Below are 16,676 nucleotides of genomic sequence, written 5' to 3' on the forward strand. Positions count from 1 at the left end.
TATCTTCTGCCACCCCGTATCCTTGACGGAAATGGCAAAGAATACTTATTTTGTGCAGGTCTTTAAAGATATATATGAGGAGGGAGGGGAGGAGGGAGGGAGAATGAGAAGGGAGGGGGAGAGAAAGAACCTTGTTATGTTTTATGACAGCACTTTGTTCTCACAAGGAAATCCAGCATATTTGCTGATGTTAATTTGATCTTCAATTTGATTACATGTTAACATTCTGGGACATCTTTAGAGAAAATCATCAGTAAAGCAAACCACTATTTTCTTGTGCAGTTACGATTGAAAGTGCATTATTATTATTATTACTAGCCATCCCCTGCCACGCGTCATTGTGGCCCTGTCTGTGTATATTAGTTTTTTGTGTGTATGTATGTGTATATGTGTATATATGTGGTTGTGCTCATGCGTTATAATGTAATTTTTAATTTTTTTGCTTTTTAAATCTCTTCTGCTATGTTTTCATGAGTGATGGTCACTCGTTGGCCTGATAGGTGTCATTTGTGTCCAAATTTGGTGTCATTTCATTCAGTAGTTTTTGAGTTGTGCTAATCCCATAAATGAACATTACATTTTTATTTATATAGATTAATAATAATAATAATAATAATAATTTAGAACATTTGTATCCCGTCCTATTCTCGACCTCTGAAGAGGGACTCAGGGCAGCTTCCAACAATATAAAAACACCAATAAAATACACAATTAAATAAAATGATAATAAATATACATTTAAAAATAGTTCACCAAGTTTAAAGCGTGCTCCAAATAAGTCCAAAAAATGCAGTCCATACAACCTCATCTAAGCCAATAAAAACCGCCTATTCTGTGAATGCTTGCTCCCACAGCCAAGTCTTAAGTGTCTTGCAAAAAGTCAGGAGGGAGGGGGCAGATCTAACCCTTGCTTCAAATGTTGAAAGTAATGTGAATTACAGAAGCAGTCTAGGACTTCTGATTTCCTTTAGAAGTTTGGTCAGTCTAAAAGAAAACTGATCTGCATCAGTCCATGCGTTGAAATCAAATTCTCTGCAAGCTGTTTTTATTTAAGTCAGAAGGGGTTTATATCCTCTATTTATCTATCAAAGGGAAATGCTAAAGACTGCTCAAACTTCCATACAGTGGCCCTTATTTCTCATGCCAGTAAGGTAATGCTCAAGATCCTGCAAGGAAGACTCCAGCAATACATGGAGAGAGAGTTGCCAGATGTTCAAGCTGGGTTTAGAAAAGGCAGAGGAACGAGAGACCAGATTGCCAATATCCGCTGGATAATGGAGAAAGGCAGGGAGTTTCAGAAAAACATCTATTTCTGTTTTATTGACTATTCTAAAGCCTTTGACTGTGTGGATCATAATAAATTGTGGCAAGTTCTTGGTGGGATGGGCATCCCAAGCCACCTTGTCTCTCTCCTGAGGAATCTGTACAAGGACCAAGTAGCAACAGTCAGAACTGACCACGGAACAACAGACTGGTTCAAGATTGGGAAAGGTGTAGGCAGGGTTGTATGCTCTCCCTCAACCTATTCAACTTGTATGCAGAACACATCATGCGATGTGCGGGGCTTGAGGAATGCAAGGCTGGGGTGAAAATTGCTGGAAGAAACTTTAACAATCTTAGGTATGCAGATGACACCACTTTGATGGCCAAAAGCGAGGAGGAGCTAAGGAGCCTTCTAATCAAGGTGAAAGAAGAAAGTGCAAAAGCTGGGTTGCAGCTAAACACAAAAACCAAGATTATGGCAACAAGAATGATTGACAACTGGGAAATAGAGAGAGAAAACGTGGAGGCAGTGACAGACTTTGTACTTCTAGGTGCAAAGATTACTGCAGACACAGACTGTAGCCAGGAAATCAGGAGACGCTTACTTCTTGGGAGGAGAGCAATGTCCAATCTCGATAAAATAGTAAAGAGTAGAGACATCACACTGGCAACAAAGATCCACCTAGTCAAAGCAATGGTATTCCCCCTAGTCACCTATGGATGTGAAAGCTGGACTATAGGGAAGGCTGAGCGAAGGAAGATAGACGCTTTTGAGCTGTGGTGTTGGAGGAAAGTTCTGAGAGTGCCTTGGACTGTGAGAAGATCCAATCAGTCCATACTTCAGGAAATAAAGCCCGACTGCTCATTGGAGGGAAGGATAGTAGAGGCAAAGATGAAGTACTTTGAGTACATCATGAGAAGAAAGGAAAGCTTAGAGAAGACAATGATGCTGGAGGAAATGGAAGGAAAAAGGAAGAGGAGGCGACCAAGGGCAAGATGGATGGATGGGATCATTGAAGTGACTGGATTGACCTTGAAGGAGCTGGGGATGGTAACGGCCAACAGGGAGCTCTGACGTGGGCTGCTCCATGAGGTCACAAAGAGTCAGAAACAACTGAACAAATGAAGAACATCTATCTCTATGTAAATTGACACTGTTATATGTATTTTACTATCTTGTGTATTCTGTTGCAATATTACATGCTTTTTGTAAACCGCCCGAGTCCTTTTTGGGAGATGGTGGTGGGATATAAATAAAACTGCTATTATTATTATTATTATTATTATTATTATTATTATTATTATTATAAACATAACAAGATTAGTACACAGCAAACAAGATCACTATGCTGACTGTTGTATTGGATCACACATCAGACATTTCCCAAGTGTCCGCCTTTGGATTCTTAATGTGAAATAATGCTTGCCTAGAAATGTGACATTATGACATTGTTTTTCTCCAACATTACTAGAAATGCATAATGGCATGACAAAATGGGGTAAGTTCTAGTACACCCATTCTGGAAGGTGATGTAAGAACAATACAGGGGTGTTGCATGCTATAAAGTATGATTCCACCCTCTGAATAAATATGAAATGGAACTGCAACTATTCATGATTTCATAGGTAATGTTTATAGCTACAGTTCTTGTAAGGAAATACAGAATTAGATCTTGTGTGTTCCATTTCAAAACCCCCAAACACTGAACAAACACAGAGTTCAAAGAATGAAAATGCACTTAGGTAACCTTTAATGGAGCAAGGAGGCACTCCCGTGTGAGAGTACAACATAACACCGTGAGGTTAGGATGTCACAAGACATTGTTCTGCCTAAGCAGAACAACTAATAATGACATCAAGCTGAGTAGTACTTACATCCAATTACATACTTGGCCCAGAGAATCCCATAAGAATATCTTCTAATCAACGAGAGGAAAATACCATATGTACTCGAGTATAAACCAGCCCGAATATAAGCCGAGGTACCTAATTTTACCACAAAAAACTGGGAAAACGGATTAACTCGAGTATAAGCCAAGGGTGGGAATTGCAGAAGCTACTGGTATATTGCAAAACAAAAATTACATTAATTGAGGCATCAGGAGGTTAAATATTTTTGAATATTTACGTAAAACTGTAATTTAAGATAAGACTGCCCAATTCTGATTAAACCATTATTCTAACCTTCTTCAATATAAATGTGTTTATGTATCCTTCCAATAATAATAAATAAAGTAAAATAGTAAATGTATTATTATTATTATTATTAATAATAATAATAATAATATAATGGAAATGTAATAATAAAAATAATAGAGGAAAATAATAAATGTAACAACAACAACAACAACAACAACAACAACAACAGAGTAAAATAATTAACCTTGACTCGAGTATAAGCCAAGGGTGACTTTTTCAACCTAAAAAGGGCTGAAAAACTAGGTTTATACTCGAGGATATACAGTACTACCGAAGAAGAAGAATCAAACAACAAGAACCAGCAACTCTTTTTTGCATACAGACGATAGCTGCAATCCTGTGTATCTGCAAATAGGAGGCCCACATGAAGACATATGCTAGACTGAGCCATATACCGCAGCCCAACTTACTGAATAACCTCCAAGCCCCTCACCACTCTATGCTTCCTGGTAAAAAGGCATGTTTGCAGAAAGGTTGGGCTATGTGTCCGTAGTCAATGACAAAATTATTAATGCAGTGTCGATAATCCAGAGGTGTCCAGCAGATCTTGGTGTTGCTGTCATCATTTCACATCTGGTTTCAAATTAATAGCATAAAAATAAAATCATGTAAGGAATGGGCATTCTAAAGTGAACTATCAGCTAAGAATCATGGGAGTTGAAAACAAAGTGGGAGATTAAAACAAAGATTGTCACTTAAGAGCCAAAAATGTAGAAAAATATAAAAATAAAAAGGTTTTCATTCAGATAATTGTTGTTATTGATGGCTGCAGGCCCGTAGCCAGGATTTCGTTTCGGGGGGGGGGGGGGGCTGAATTTTTTTCAGGGGGGGTTTGGGGGGGCTGAGTTTCAGGGGGGCTGAGTCTGAGTGAAAGAGGGTCTAGCCTAGCAAACCTTTCGTATCATTACCCCAACACCCTCATGCATATGTGATATATTGAGTATGGTTATCAGATCATGATATGAATAAACATAACAGTTTAAATAATGCACCAGTAAGGCCTTTTCGCGAACCACCATGAGAATTTCGGCTACATGCCTGGCTGGCTGCCTTCAGGTCATTTCTGACTTTTCCATGGTTGAGGAGGGATTTGAACCCTAGCATCTAGAACCTGGGGGTCAGGACCCCTGGGGGGGTTGCGAGGGGGTATCAGAGGGGTCTCCAAAGCTCATCAGGAAACAACAGTATTTTCTGTTTGTCATGGGAGTTCTGTTATGGTCATGGGAATCTGGCCCAATTCCAGTGTTGATGGAGTTCAGAATGCTCTTTGATTGTAGTTGAACTATAAATCCCAGAAACTACAACTCCCATATGTCAAGATCTGTTTTCCTGAAACTCCACCAGTGTTCACATTTGGGCATATTGAGTATTCATGACAAGTTTGGTCCAGATCCATCATTGTTTGAGACTCCTGTGCTCAATGGATGTAGGTGAACTACAACTCCAAAACTCAAGGTCAATCCCCACCAAAGCCTTCTAGTATTTTCTGTTTGTCATGGGAGTTCTATGTGCCAAGAGTGCTTCAATTCCATCATAGGTGGAGTTCAGAATGCTCTTTGATTATAGGTTAACTATAAATCCCAACAACTCCAACTCCCATGTCACTACAAAATCAATGCCCTCCCGCACCTCACCAGCATTCAAATTTGGGCGTATCGGGTATTTGTACCAAATTTGGTCCAGTGAATGAAAATACATCCTGCATATCAGATATTTACATTATGATTCATAACAGGAGCAAAATTACATGAAGTAGCAACAAAAATAATTTTATGGTTGGGGGTCACCACAACATGAGGAACTGTATTAAGGGGTCACGGCATTAGGAAGGTTGAGAAACACTGATCTAGAATCATATCAATTTCATCAGATGGGCCGCCAGAATCACCCTACATTGGAATCACCCTGCATCGCCCAACTCACGCAAGTCCCAATCCCATGGGGGGAATGGTCACCAGCCAGGCTTCCCCCATTTACTTCTATTCAACACAGGAAGCCACCTGTGTTGCCACTGCAGCAGTATGTGCCTGTTTGCCTCTACTTTTACAATGAAGCCCCACTGGAAATTGCTCTATGTTGTGGGATGGGAGCCAGCAGGCTCTGATGTAAAAGTAGAGGCAAACCAGTGCATTCTGCTGAAAAGGATGTGATGAGTTCATTTGTCTAAAACTCCAACTGTTGGAAGTGAAGAAGCATCACCACTTGTATATAGAGCAACTGGGGGCAGAGGGAATGGTGTAGCAATTGCCTGCTGTCTTGTTTTCACCTCTGTTTCTTAGGGATGAGGGGCAAAGGGTAACGGTCACAGACAGTATACTTATTGAGAATCCTATAATCACACACTAATTTTAGATCGCCAGTCTTCTTAGACACAAAAAATACAGGCGCTGCCGTAGGAGAATTTGAAGGCCCAATGAATCCCTTCTCTAAGTTCTCATCCAAGAATTCCCTTAAAGCCTGTCGCTCGGGTACAGACAAGGCATAAAGACGACCCGCTGGAAGTTTAGCCCCATCCTCTATCTTAATTTCACAATCGAAGGGTCGATGCGGAGGTAGTTGATCTGCTTGCTTTTTGCAAAATACATCACTTAAATCTAGATAACAATCTGGTACCCCCACAAGATCTGCTTTGTCATTTGTCATAATAAGACATTGTTGTGGCTTAATCACAATGGTCTTCTGTCTCCAATCTATGATTGGATTAACTCTAGATAACCAATTCATACCTAGTATAATGGTGTACCTAGGCAAATATGTAACATCCCATGTAAAGGTGTCTTTAACACCTTGCAATTCCCATTGTAACCCAACAGTTTCTAACTGTACAGAACCCTGACCAATCAATTTCCCGTCAGCTTCCTCCACCCAAACAGTATTCTTCTTCTTGGATACAGGAATACGATGTTCCATCACAAATTTCTCATCTATGTAAGACCCAGTTGCCCCAGAGTCAACCAGTGCCCATGTAATAATTCTTTCATCATTATCTATAATTAAAGTAAGATGTACAAAAATATGCTCTTTACTTCTGGGCCATTGCAGAACTGGCCCTAGCATGCTGGACCCAAGGCACACTAGGGCTGACCTTTTCCCTGCACCTTGGAAGGCTTGATGGTACAATTCCTAGCGAAATGACCACCTCCACCACAATATAAGCACAAATGGAGTTGTCTCCTCCACTCCTTCTCCGCCTCTGATAATCGTCACTGGACGCCCAGTTGCATTGGCTCCTCCTCCAACCCGCCGCTGCTGCTGCCTCCACTGCCGCTGCCGCTGGTACTGGAGGGCCACATCACCGCTCTGCTGAGTCGTCCCTTGCACCGAAACTCTAGGCGTGCGTCAATGCGAAGCACTCTCTTGACGAGTTCATCCTAGGAGCTAGGAGTTTCCAGACGGGCAATCTCGTCCTGAAGTTGATCCGAAAGACCTGAAGTAAACTGGAGCATAAAAGCTTTTCCCCCCAATCTAGTTGATTCTTCAGTAAATTAAACTTATTCAAATAATCAATCACAGTTCCTTTGCCTTGCTTTAGGTGATGTAACGCCCATCCTGCATTTTCTTCATGCAGTGGGTCACCAAATGAATTAGTAAGAGCTTCTTTAAACTCCTGCAAGTTGCTCCTAATAGGGTTGTTTCCAGTGACAATTGAAACAGCCCACTTGGCAGCTGGGCCAGTCAGCAAACTCAACATAAATGCAATCTTTGCAGAGTTTGTTGGATACTCTGAAGCAGATACTTGACCAAAATATAGGTCTACTTGAGTGAAAAATACTGGAAGTAAGTCCCGTTCCCGTCATAGCGTTCAGGCATCATCACTCTTCCCTTTGGAGGCATCGCTGGAGCTGCTCCTCCTTGCAAAGCAGTCAACTGAGTCTGCAGTTGGGCCACTTGAGCAGCTAAAGCCTCTAGGTTTGCCATAACAAAGCTGTGTGTGTGGTAGTAGGCAATATGTCAGGACCCAGAAGCCTCAAACAATGCCAGACACAAAATAAGAGTTCAAAACACAGCTTTATTACAAAAAAACTGACCTACAGAGCACTTAACTTAAGTGCTAAGGGTCTCAGGAGTGATTTGGCATCAAAAAGAAGAAGATAAAAGTAACAAAAATATAATCTGGATTATAGCGCTGCCTTATAATCCGGGTTAAACAAAAGGATGAGCAAACTGCTTGAAAATTGGTACAGTACAAAAACACAGTCTCAGAAGCTGGAAAAACGTGGTTTCAAAACTAAGAAATGTTTCAGTCACAAAGATATAAAAGTTCAAAGTCCAGAAAGCCAAAAGCAAAGTCAAACCGGTCCGTGGTCAATCCGTTGGTAACGAAGGCTGGAACGCTGGAATCACCGAGGAAGCAGGAGTTCAGGAACACACGAGGCTGGAGCCCGGGACCCAAAGTCACAAGTTGGCAGCACAAAGAATTATGTCCAATAAAGACACTCTGCCTACTGCAAAATACCATTCAAACAGACCCCACTTTTATCTCAAAGATCCTCCTCAGAGCTTGATGAGCTCCCCACCCTCTCGTCATCACTCTCAGCTGCCCCTAACCCTGCAGCTGAGTGCCCATCCCTCCAATTCTGCCAATGACTGTCAGGGTTCAGATCCTGCCATGAGTCCCCTGGCTGCCAATCCTCCGTGAACCTCTCAAATTCCTCACTAGAGGTGGGCTGGTTACAGATGCCCCTTATTTGTTGCACACGGGTCCAATCTAATTCCTCCCCTTCCTCCATATCACTCCCAGACCCAGAACTGCTTTCAAATCAAAAGAAGTCTTCTTCGTCTGTTGGAGCACTAAGTATCTCCCGGATACGTTTCCTTTGTAATTCCCCCTCAGACTCTGGCTCACGAGCAGCCCTTTTTACGAGCAGCTCACCTCTCCATCCCCCATTTCACAATCAGAGAAGCCTGGAAATGTATCAGTATCACTTGGAGCCATAATGATCTCCCTAATGCGCTGACGCTGCTGTTCTCCTTCTGACTCCTGAGGAGACCTGTTCTCTCTGCTACCAGGAGTAGCAACTCGACCAACACGCTGAACTACAACAGCTTTTCTACCAAAGTTAGGTAATTTTCCTTTATCTACTTTTTTATCTGAGATACATTAGCTGTAACAATAAAAGTATGACAAGTTTTTACCTTTTTACACCATACCAGAGCTTCCTATGTATTTTCTCTCCTGTTTCTAACCATAAGCTCATATATAGTACCAGCTACACTGCTCTCTACTATAGGTAAAGATAAAGCTTTTCCCTTGACATTAAGTCTACTCGTGTTCGACTGGGGGTGGTGCTCATTTTCATTTCAAATCCAAAGAACCAGTGTTGTCCGTAGATGCCTCCAAGGTCATGTGGCCGGAATGACTGAATGGAGCGCTGATTACCTTTCCACCAATGTAGAGCAGAGGCCAGCAAAATCCAAAAAGAGGATCCGTTACACCTGGCAAGACAATAAGCACCAATAAAAGTTTTCCTATTTCTAAATAAACCTCACCAGGATGAAGCAAGGCCACCGAAGTTTATTTTCTATTCCAGCTGGAAAGGAAGACAACTACAGTAACCTGCCAAGGAGCCGACATAACTCCTGAGCAGGCAAATACAGAATATATAGAGCTGTCAAATTCAAATTTCCCGCAACCGCCCTCAAGCTGACTTCGCTGTGATTGGTCGTGACGTCAATGAGCTGGGAGGAGCAGCTGGGGGCCGATGAAACTTGTCCAATGAGAGCTAGAGCCCCACTTCAGCTGCTCAGCCAATGATGAAAGAGGAGGCAGGCAACAGTGGAAACAATGATGATAGATCTAGGAATGGTCCTTCCCGGACCTGAATGATAAGCAATCAAGGATGATAGCTCTAAGCCCTCCAGCCTGATCTTGACTATTGACATAGAGTCTGTAAACAACATTTTTGTCTGGACCCAAAGAGCCAACCCATTGTCAAAGCGTTCGGTGATATTGGCTCTTTTGATAAGATCTTGGATTCTTTCCTGGGGCGGGGAATGGCTTTGTGAGGATAAACGGTGACATCCCCTTCCCCTCGTGGTTGGGGAAATGAACTTTGTTTCAAATGATTACCACGTCCATGAGCCCCATACCTTAGATGGTCTGGTCAAAAAACCCTCTGAAGCCCAAAGAAAAGGGGTTATTTACTTATTGTCCATTCTTATGAGTTTCTTCAAAGTCCATTGTTTGGGAATGATGACCCAGGAAGTTTTGCAATACCTGAGTCCTGAGATGCTCAGCATAGTTCATGAAGAGATCACCTTGCTTGATATTTTATATAGGCATACAGATATAATAAATGGGGATATCAGGCATATACAGAGTTCATATAGGGAAGAGGGAACATGCAGGGTTGGGGGGGATCTATCTTTGTCACCCAGAGTTCATAAAAGAAGGCATGGTTATAAAATATTATTTACTTGGCACTTTCCCTTTTGCTGGCCTTAGACAAAAGGCCTTGGAATCCCTTTGTTTGAGAGTCATTAACTGGTGTAGGAAACTAACTACTGTTAAGTAGTTAGTTCTTGCTTCGGGTGAGGCCCGGGCTAGGCCCAGGCTAAAAGGTCAATTACCTTTTGTGACAAGGTTTTCAGTAAATTATAGCAAACTCCAGTAAATATAGCAGTTACCTTCTGCTATAAATGTATGACATATAGGGCATAAATCTTGATTGAACGTCCACACCATCTAACCTGGTGTGGTTATTAGTCCTTCTACAGATTGGACAAAACCCAGCCCTTATTATATCATTCCAGCTTGATGTCCTTGGCAAAACTATGAATTCCCTGATTATAAACTATCTTTTATTGGGGGGGGGGGGGGAGGTCATGTATGACAACAGCAGTGCCTATTGATTTACTCACATTTGCATGTTTTCTGTTAGGTCGGCAGAAATAGGGAATAACAGTGAGTGTTCACCCCGCTCCCTGGATTTGAATCACTGACCTTTTGGTCAGCAAGTTCAGCAGCTCAACAGTTTAAGTTGCTGTGCCACTGGTGGCACTCTACTATAGATACCAAATATTCCTTCACGAATGACTACACCATGCTAGATTTCCATCACACACTTACTGAAGGACAAACCTCACTGAACTCACTGGGGCTTACCTGCAAGAAATATGGAATCCAGGAAGAAATCTTCACTCCCCTTACTTCTGTGGGGGGAGTAAAGGCTGACCAGACCCATAAGGCCTAATAAGACAATAGGGTTCTTCTGGGGAAGAGGGAGTATGCTTTTTAGGAGATGGTTTATGTGCATGTGCATTACGTTCGATATAGTTGAAAACAGAGTTGTAGTTCCTTTGCATTGATGCTTGTTTTACAATTGAATTCCAATAATAAAAACTGAATTTACAAAAGACATACTACCAAAAACATCAGAGGATGCCACCACAGATGCAGGTGAAACGTCAGGAAAAAATACTGCTAGAACACAACCATACAGCCCAGAAAACATACAAAACCACAGTGATTCCAGATGTGAATGCCTTTGGCAATACATAAAACAAAATTTTCTGCCCAGGAAACATCTTTTTTTTTTTGCCGAAAATAATTCTTTCTAGACCATAAACACGGCGGGAACTTATTATCCTCAAAATTCATGCAGGATTGTGTAGAAAACTGTTTTCTGGGCAAAGCAAGCATGTGCAAATGTTGTGTAGAATGCATTCTGTACTCTGAAGATTCTCTCCAATCTAAAATTCTTCTTGTTAATTGATCACTGGGTACCTAAACTAGTGAGATTATAAAAATAAGGCTGTTGTTGTAGAAACATCTTCCAGAACCAAAGTCAGGTGGGTAAAACAAGACCAGGGAGTTCTGGAGGTTGACTAGATAAACATATACCATACCCTTCTGATATATGTTAAACAAAACCAAAATAACATGCCATATTTTCTGGCATATAAGACTACTTTTAACCCAAGAAAATCTTTGCAAAAAGCCAGGGATCGTCTTATACGCGGGAGTAGTCTTATACATCAGGAGTTATCTTATAGAGTGGGTGCTGAAACTTCCAATCCGGATTGGAGAATCTGTGGTTGCCGCATATGGTGGGGGGAGCTCAAAAATGGCAGTGGCCACATCCCTGCCATATGCAGTGACTGTATGAAAGGATTAAGGGCGATGTTGTACAATTAAAGTGGAAGAAAATCCATTCATCAGGATTCGTGGACTTAATGTGGTCCTTATGGTGAGGTGACAGGGTGCCTCACCGGGAAAGTGTAAGTGAAAGGTGGAGTAAGGTGCAGGTGTCCGGGGCACCCGGGGTATGGAAAAAAGAGATAGAGTGCCTCTGAGCCCAGAAAAACACGCCTCTTTTACCTGTCTGGCCCGCCCTTGTATCCTATTACTGTACCTTCTCCTCTGCCTCTCAGGTCTCGCTCCTGAAGACTGCAGTGAAGCGGTACAGGCGCGCATATGCGAGAGGCAGAGAAGGAGGTAGAATAATAGGAAAATTACCATATTGAAATCAAATCTGATGCTTTTTAAATTTTTATTTGGTGTGCGTTGGAAGAGGGGTAGTCTTATACGGCGAATATATCCCAAACTCTATATTTTAACTGGAAAAGTTGGGGGTTGTCTTATACCCCCCAGCCATCTTATATGCTGGAAAATACAATACTTTCTCAGCATTGTCCAGAAAAACTGAAGTACATTCTAGTAAATGACCACAAGAAAGCAAATATATTTATTATTCATTTCATTTAATTAAGTTAAACATCTATATATGGTGAGCAACTGGAATCGTATGAAGGCAACTAATATTTTAGCTCTCCTTTTAAAAAAAGAGTGTAGAAACATAATTTGGTGTCAGTGATATAAATTTTCCAAGGAAGTACTTTGAAAGACTTCCTGAGTTTTAACACTAAGGTCCAAACTAGATATAGCACTGTCAGGGCCATCTGTTTAATTCTGAGTGTGCCCACATTCTTGGACCTTGATTTTACAGTGTTTATTCTTTGACTATTGGACTAGAAATCAGGAAAATAAGCACTGAATCCTTGCTCAGCAATAGAAACCAATTCTCTCTGAGCTTCAAAGGAGGGCCATAGCAAACCTTCTCCATATAAATATTAATAAGAAACTCCTAAAACAGTCTGTGTATATGTGTTTTGTGTGTGTATATATTTGTGTATACATATGTGTTTGTGTATATATGCGTGGTTTTATTTTTTGGCTTTTTGAGTCTCTTCCGCTATGTTTTTCAGTGTTTTATGAGTGATGGTCACTTGTTGGCCTGATAGTGGTTTTTGAGTTATGTTAATCCCGCAAACGAACATTATATTCTTATTTATATAGATGATATGAAGGCCATATAACAACTAGGTCTCTTCCTCAAGCTTTCAATCCCAAGCCATGAGCAAACTCATTGCTGAGCTAAGAAAAACACTGTCCTAAAGGATGGAGTATGGGGAGGTGAACCTCAGGTGAAGAATATACACTACTCATCCATTTTGCAGTAAATTTTGATCTCACTATTCCTTCTAACTACACATTTAAACAGATGGCTTTGATGATGTTATCCTTAGGTTGGATCACAGATATATGAATAACTACCACATGGGGAAAACATGTATAGATACACACTCACTAGTACCATTAAAATACATTTTTGTCCATTGTAATTATCATCATCATCACCATCAAAATGATTACATACCAGTTTCATGATGTCTTGGTTTTTTCTTATGTAAACAGCATATTGTTATGCTAATAATGGCACAAATAACAATTATTGAAGCGCAGACTATGATCACAATAATAGTAACCTGATTTAAAATCTCGTCATTTTTCTCAGGAACATTTGGAACGTTAGTAACGTTTGTGCTATTTGGGCTGGGAGTGTTAGTCGAACCAGGAGTAGGAGGCAATGAAGCAAACAGCAAAACTGCTCTTGCAATATTAGATGCTTCTCCAACATTGTTGCTGTCATCAATGGCACGGATGGCAAAGTAGATGGAGGTGCCGTTTTCTTTGGGGAACTCTTCTGGCTTATAAATAAAGGATTGTTTGGCTCCAGCCACTTCAGGTGTCAGACCAGATGTGTTCAGAGAAGTAGCACTATTAAAGGTGGCATCTCTTAGTTCCAACGGGTTATTACTCGTTTTTATTTCATATCTTTCAGCTGCAAAATAAAGAATAGACAACAAATGGCCATGGCCATTAGAACATGTAGGCAGCACATGCCTACTAGAATATACTTAAGTACACAGCAAGAATGTACAACACATATTTATTAGAATACAGAGTTCCCACAATTTATTACTGAAATAGGATTTTCCCCAAATGCCCACATTGATTTTTTTTCATGGATTTTGTGTATGCGTATTGGAGGCTTCCACTGTCCATTCACATGGATACTCTCAGTTATCATGGAGACCTGTCTAACTTTATTGAGATTGGAAAACTAAAAACATGGACTGGGCATCAAAACACATTGTACACACATAGCCCATATCTAAAAGTGTTAAATGTATGACAGAAAACAATATGTTTTCTTCCAGATTCTCTTATTTCTTTAATCAACATTGTGTAGCACCCAATTTCAGGACTGAAGACCTCTCAGACTGGACATTTTTTAAAAAAATGAACATTTAGCAAAATATGTGTAAAATCCTATTTTATGTCTGTCTTCCATAACTCAAGAAGACAATTTTTATAATTTTTATTATTCATCGCTTTTGTGGTTTTTAAATGTAGTGTAATGTTTTGCTTTTTACTGATGTATGTATTTTTATATATGGCATCTAATTGTTGTCGACTTGTACGCCACCCTGAGTTGCCTTCGGGCTGATATGGGAAGGAAACAAATGTTTAAATAAATAAATAAACAAACAAACAAACTCTTTTTTTTTTACCCTGGCAATGTCTCTGGTCTTGATTTTACCTTAATCCTAAATGAGGGTGAACAGCATGTGACCTGCATCACTGAGACTGTGCTGTCGCATGCTGGGCCTGAAATAATGTCTATTTACAGGACGTGCTCTCTGTATGCCCAATGGGATGCCGGGGTGCCTCAGCTGAAGGGCCCTTTAGATTTCCCAACACAAAGTTCTATTGAGGCTTGAGATAAATTCAACAAAGTTCTTTATTTGGACTTAAATCTTCAAACAAATGAATTAACCACTTTATAACCTTGGAAAACCGGTAGCTTCCTCAATCTGCCAACAAGGGGCAGGCAACTGGTGGTAAACTGTTCCTTTCTTCCTTAGGGAAATCCTTTGACCCCTCCCTGGGCAATCTCTCTTTACCTTGCTGGCGTGAGGCCCCTACTCCCGGCTCCAAGCTGTGTTATGGATAGCCCGAGTGGTCCCTTACCAGGCAAGGTTCCTGTAGATCTGCCAAGCTGAAAGGTGTCCTTTAGTTTCTCCACAAAGGCTGTGGGAACTATTTCTTTAACCCCCAGCAAAAGCTGTGGAACTGTCCTGTTGCTCCAGCAAAGGCTGTGCTGTATTCCCCAGCAAAAGCTGTGGAACCTTTCCTTTTTCCCCAGCAGAGCTGTGAGAAATGAAGTCTTTGTGCAGGTGGGAGAGAGAGACCCACACGTCCTGTTGTTAAGCTTCCAACAGTGAGACTGAACAAAATCCCCCCTTCCCTCCAAAACCCTGGGAAAAGGGACAGGTCTAAAGATTTTAATGATGATTGCCAAGTTGTTGGCCCTATGATTGCAACCTGAGGGAAGCTACCCTATTGCAAAATGCATAGCTTAAATAGATTCATGCAAACTAACAATGCAAGAAAAAGAATCAAATCTCCCAGCACTGCCGTGCCAGCACAGAGACTATTTCTGTGAGTTCCCATATGTTCAGGATGGGTCATGTCTTTGTAACTCTTCCTGCAAAACTCTAGAAAAATTAGTAGTGGAGGAAACATTGGTCAATTGCAACTCTGCCTAGCTATTGCCACTCCCAAGATGTTAAAGAGAAGGAATTTATTGTATAACTAGAACTTGGAATTGGAATTTCTCCTTCTTATGGAGTAAGAGAGCTTTGTCTTTCAGAAGAACCAAGAAGAGCCCTTTAGTTTCACAGCAGTTCGCTTACCTTTTCCTGAATCATAATCATTCCCAGGAGCTGTCCAGGACAAAAGGAATACGTCATCCTCATTGAGTTCTACCTCAAGATCGGTGATTTTACTTGGTGGGAAGACATCTGGGGGGATTCCAGGAGGAACTCCAGTCATGACAAAAGAGCCTCCTGATGTTGTTCTGCTGAAACTTCTAAGATTTGCCTGGATATCATCCTCACTAGGTTCAGGTTTGGGTGCATTCAGTTTTATTACACCTTAGAGAAAACATTGTATTGAAAAGAAAACTTATCAGAGCATGTGGCTACAAATCTTTAATCCTTCTAGTACTTTGCTGGCTTATTTGTCATGTTTCTGTTTTTCAGGTGCCCAATCCTATCTTGCTAAAATTTGGCATTTTTTTGTTTGCAAAATTTTCATTCATAGCTAAGGAGCTGGAAAAAGTGTTGATCTGCTATCTTCTCAGAATCAATACTAGTGATATTGTTTTTCCCACATTAGTCATTCTATGATCATAGCAAGAACTGTGGATCACACTGGTTGGACAAATTTAAACAACCCAATTTCTTTTAGTAAGAAGACTGACAGTGAAAGCTCTAGATAGCTGTTTTTGATATGATTATGGTGAATAGCCAGAAACAATTATTCATCTAAGGAAACATATCTCTCTTTCTCCTCTTTCCTCCCTGCTGAGTAATAATATAAATAAACAAAAAACTTGTCACATATGATAGATCAAGATAGCAGGAGCCCCCAGTGGTGAAATGGGTCAAAGCTTTGTGTGGATTTGTATGGAGAGAGTGGGTTGACTTCCCTATGTCAGCTCCAGCTCCCCATATGGAGACATGAGAGAAGTCTCCCACTAGGATGGTAAAGCATCTTCAAGGACGTTGCCCTGGGCAATGTCCTTGAAGACGGCCAATTCTCTCACACCAGAAGCAAGTTGCAGTTTCTCAAGTTACTTCTCAGATGAGGTGGAGGCCTGGGGCAGTCCTACAAAGGCTGCCAAAACGAGGTGGGGGAGCTGGCCCTGGCCAATCCAGGGGCGGAGCTGGGCCTGCCACTGGTTGGCCAGCCAGCCAAGCGGCGGGAAATTTCCCGCCACGCAGGGGGCTTCTGGGAAGAAGAAGCCCCCTGCAAGCAGCATGGCTAACACTAAAAGAATATTATAAATCATAAAAATATGATT

General features: G+C 41.2%; 1 protein-coding gene across 1 annotated transcript in view; it reads right to left on the reverse strand.

The window, feature by feature from the left end:
• Positions 1-6,665: 6,665 nt before the first annotated feature.
• LOC132773409 (calcium-activated chloride channel regulator 1-like) overlaps positions 6,666-16,676 on the reverse strand; it is a 38,425-nt gene continuing 28,414 nt past the window's right edge. The window contains exons 13-16 of the mRNA XM_067467092.1: positions 15,505-15,744; positions 13,122-13,586; positions 8,336-8,553; positions 6,666-6,833 (exon numbers count right to left, since the gene is read on the reverse strand). Of these exons, the coding sequence (XP_067323193.1) occupies positions 6,666-6,833; positions 8,336-8,553; positions 13,122-13,586; positions 15,505-15,744 (1,091 nt within the window). The remainder of the gene's footprint in view (positions 6,834-8,335; positions 8,554-13,121; positions 13,587-15,504; positions 15,745-16,676) is intronic.

This window comes from Anolis sagrei, chromosome 4, assembly GCF_037176765.1.
Source record: "Anolis sagrei isolate rAnoSag1 chromosome 4, rAnoSag1.mat, whole genome shotgun sequence".
Taxonomy (NCBI): Eukaryota; Metazoa; Chordata; class Lepidosauria; order Squamata; family Dactyloidae; genus Anolis; species Anolis sagrei.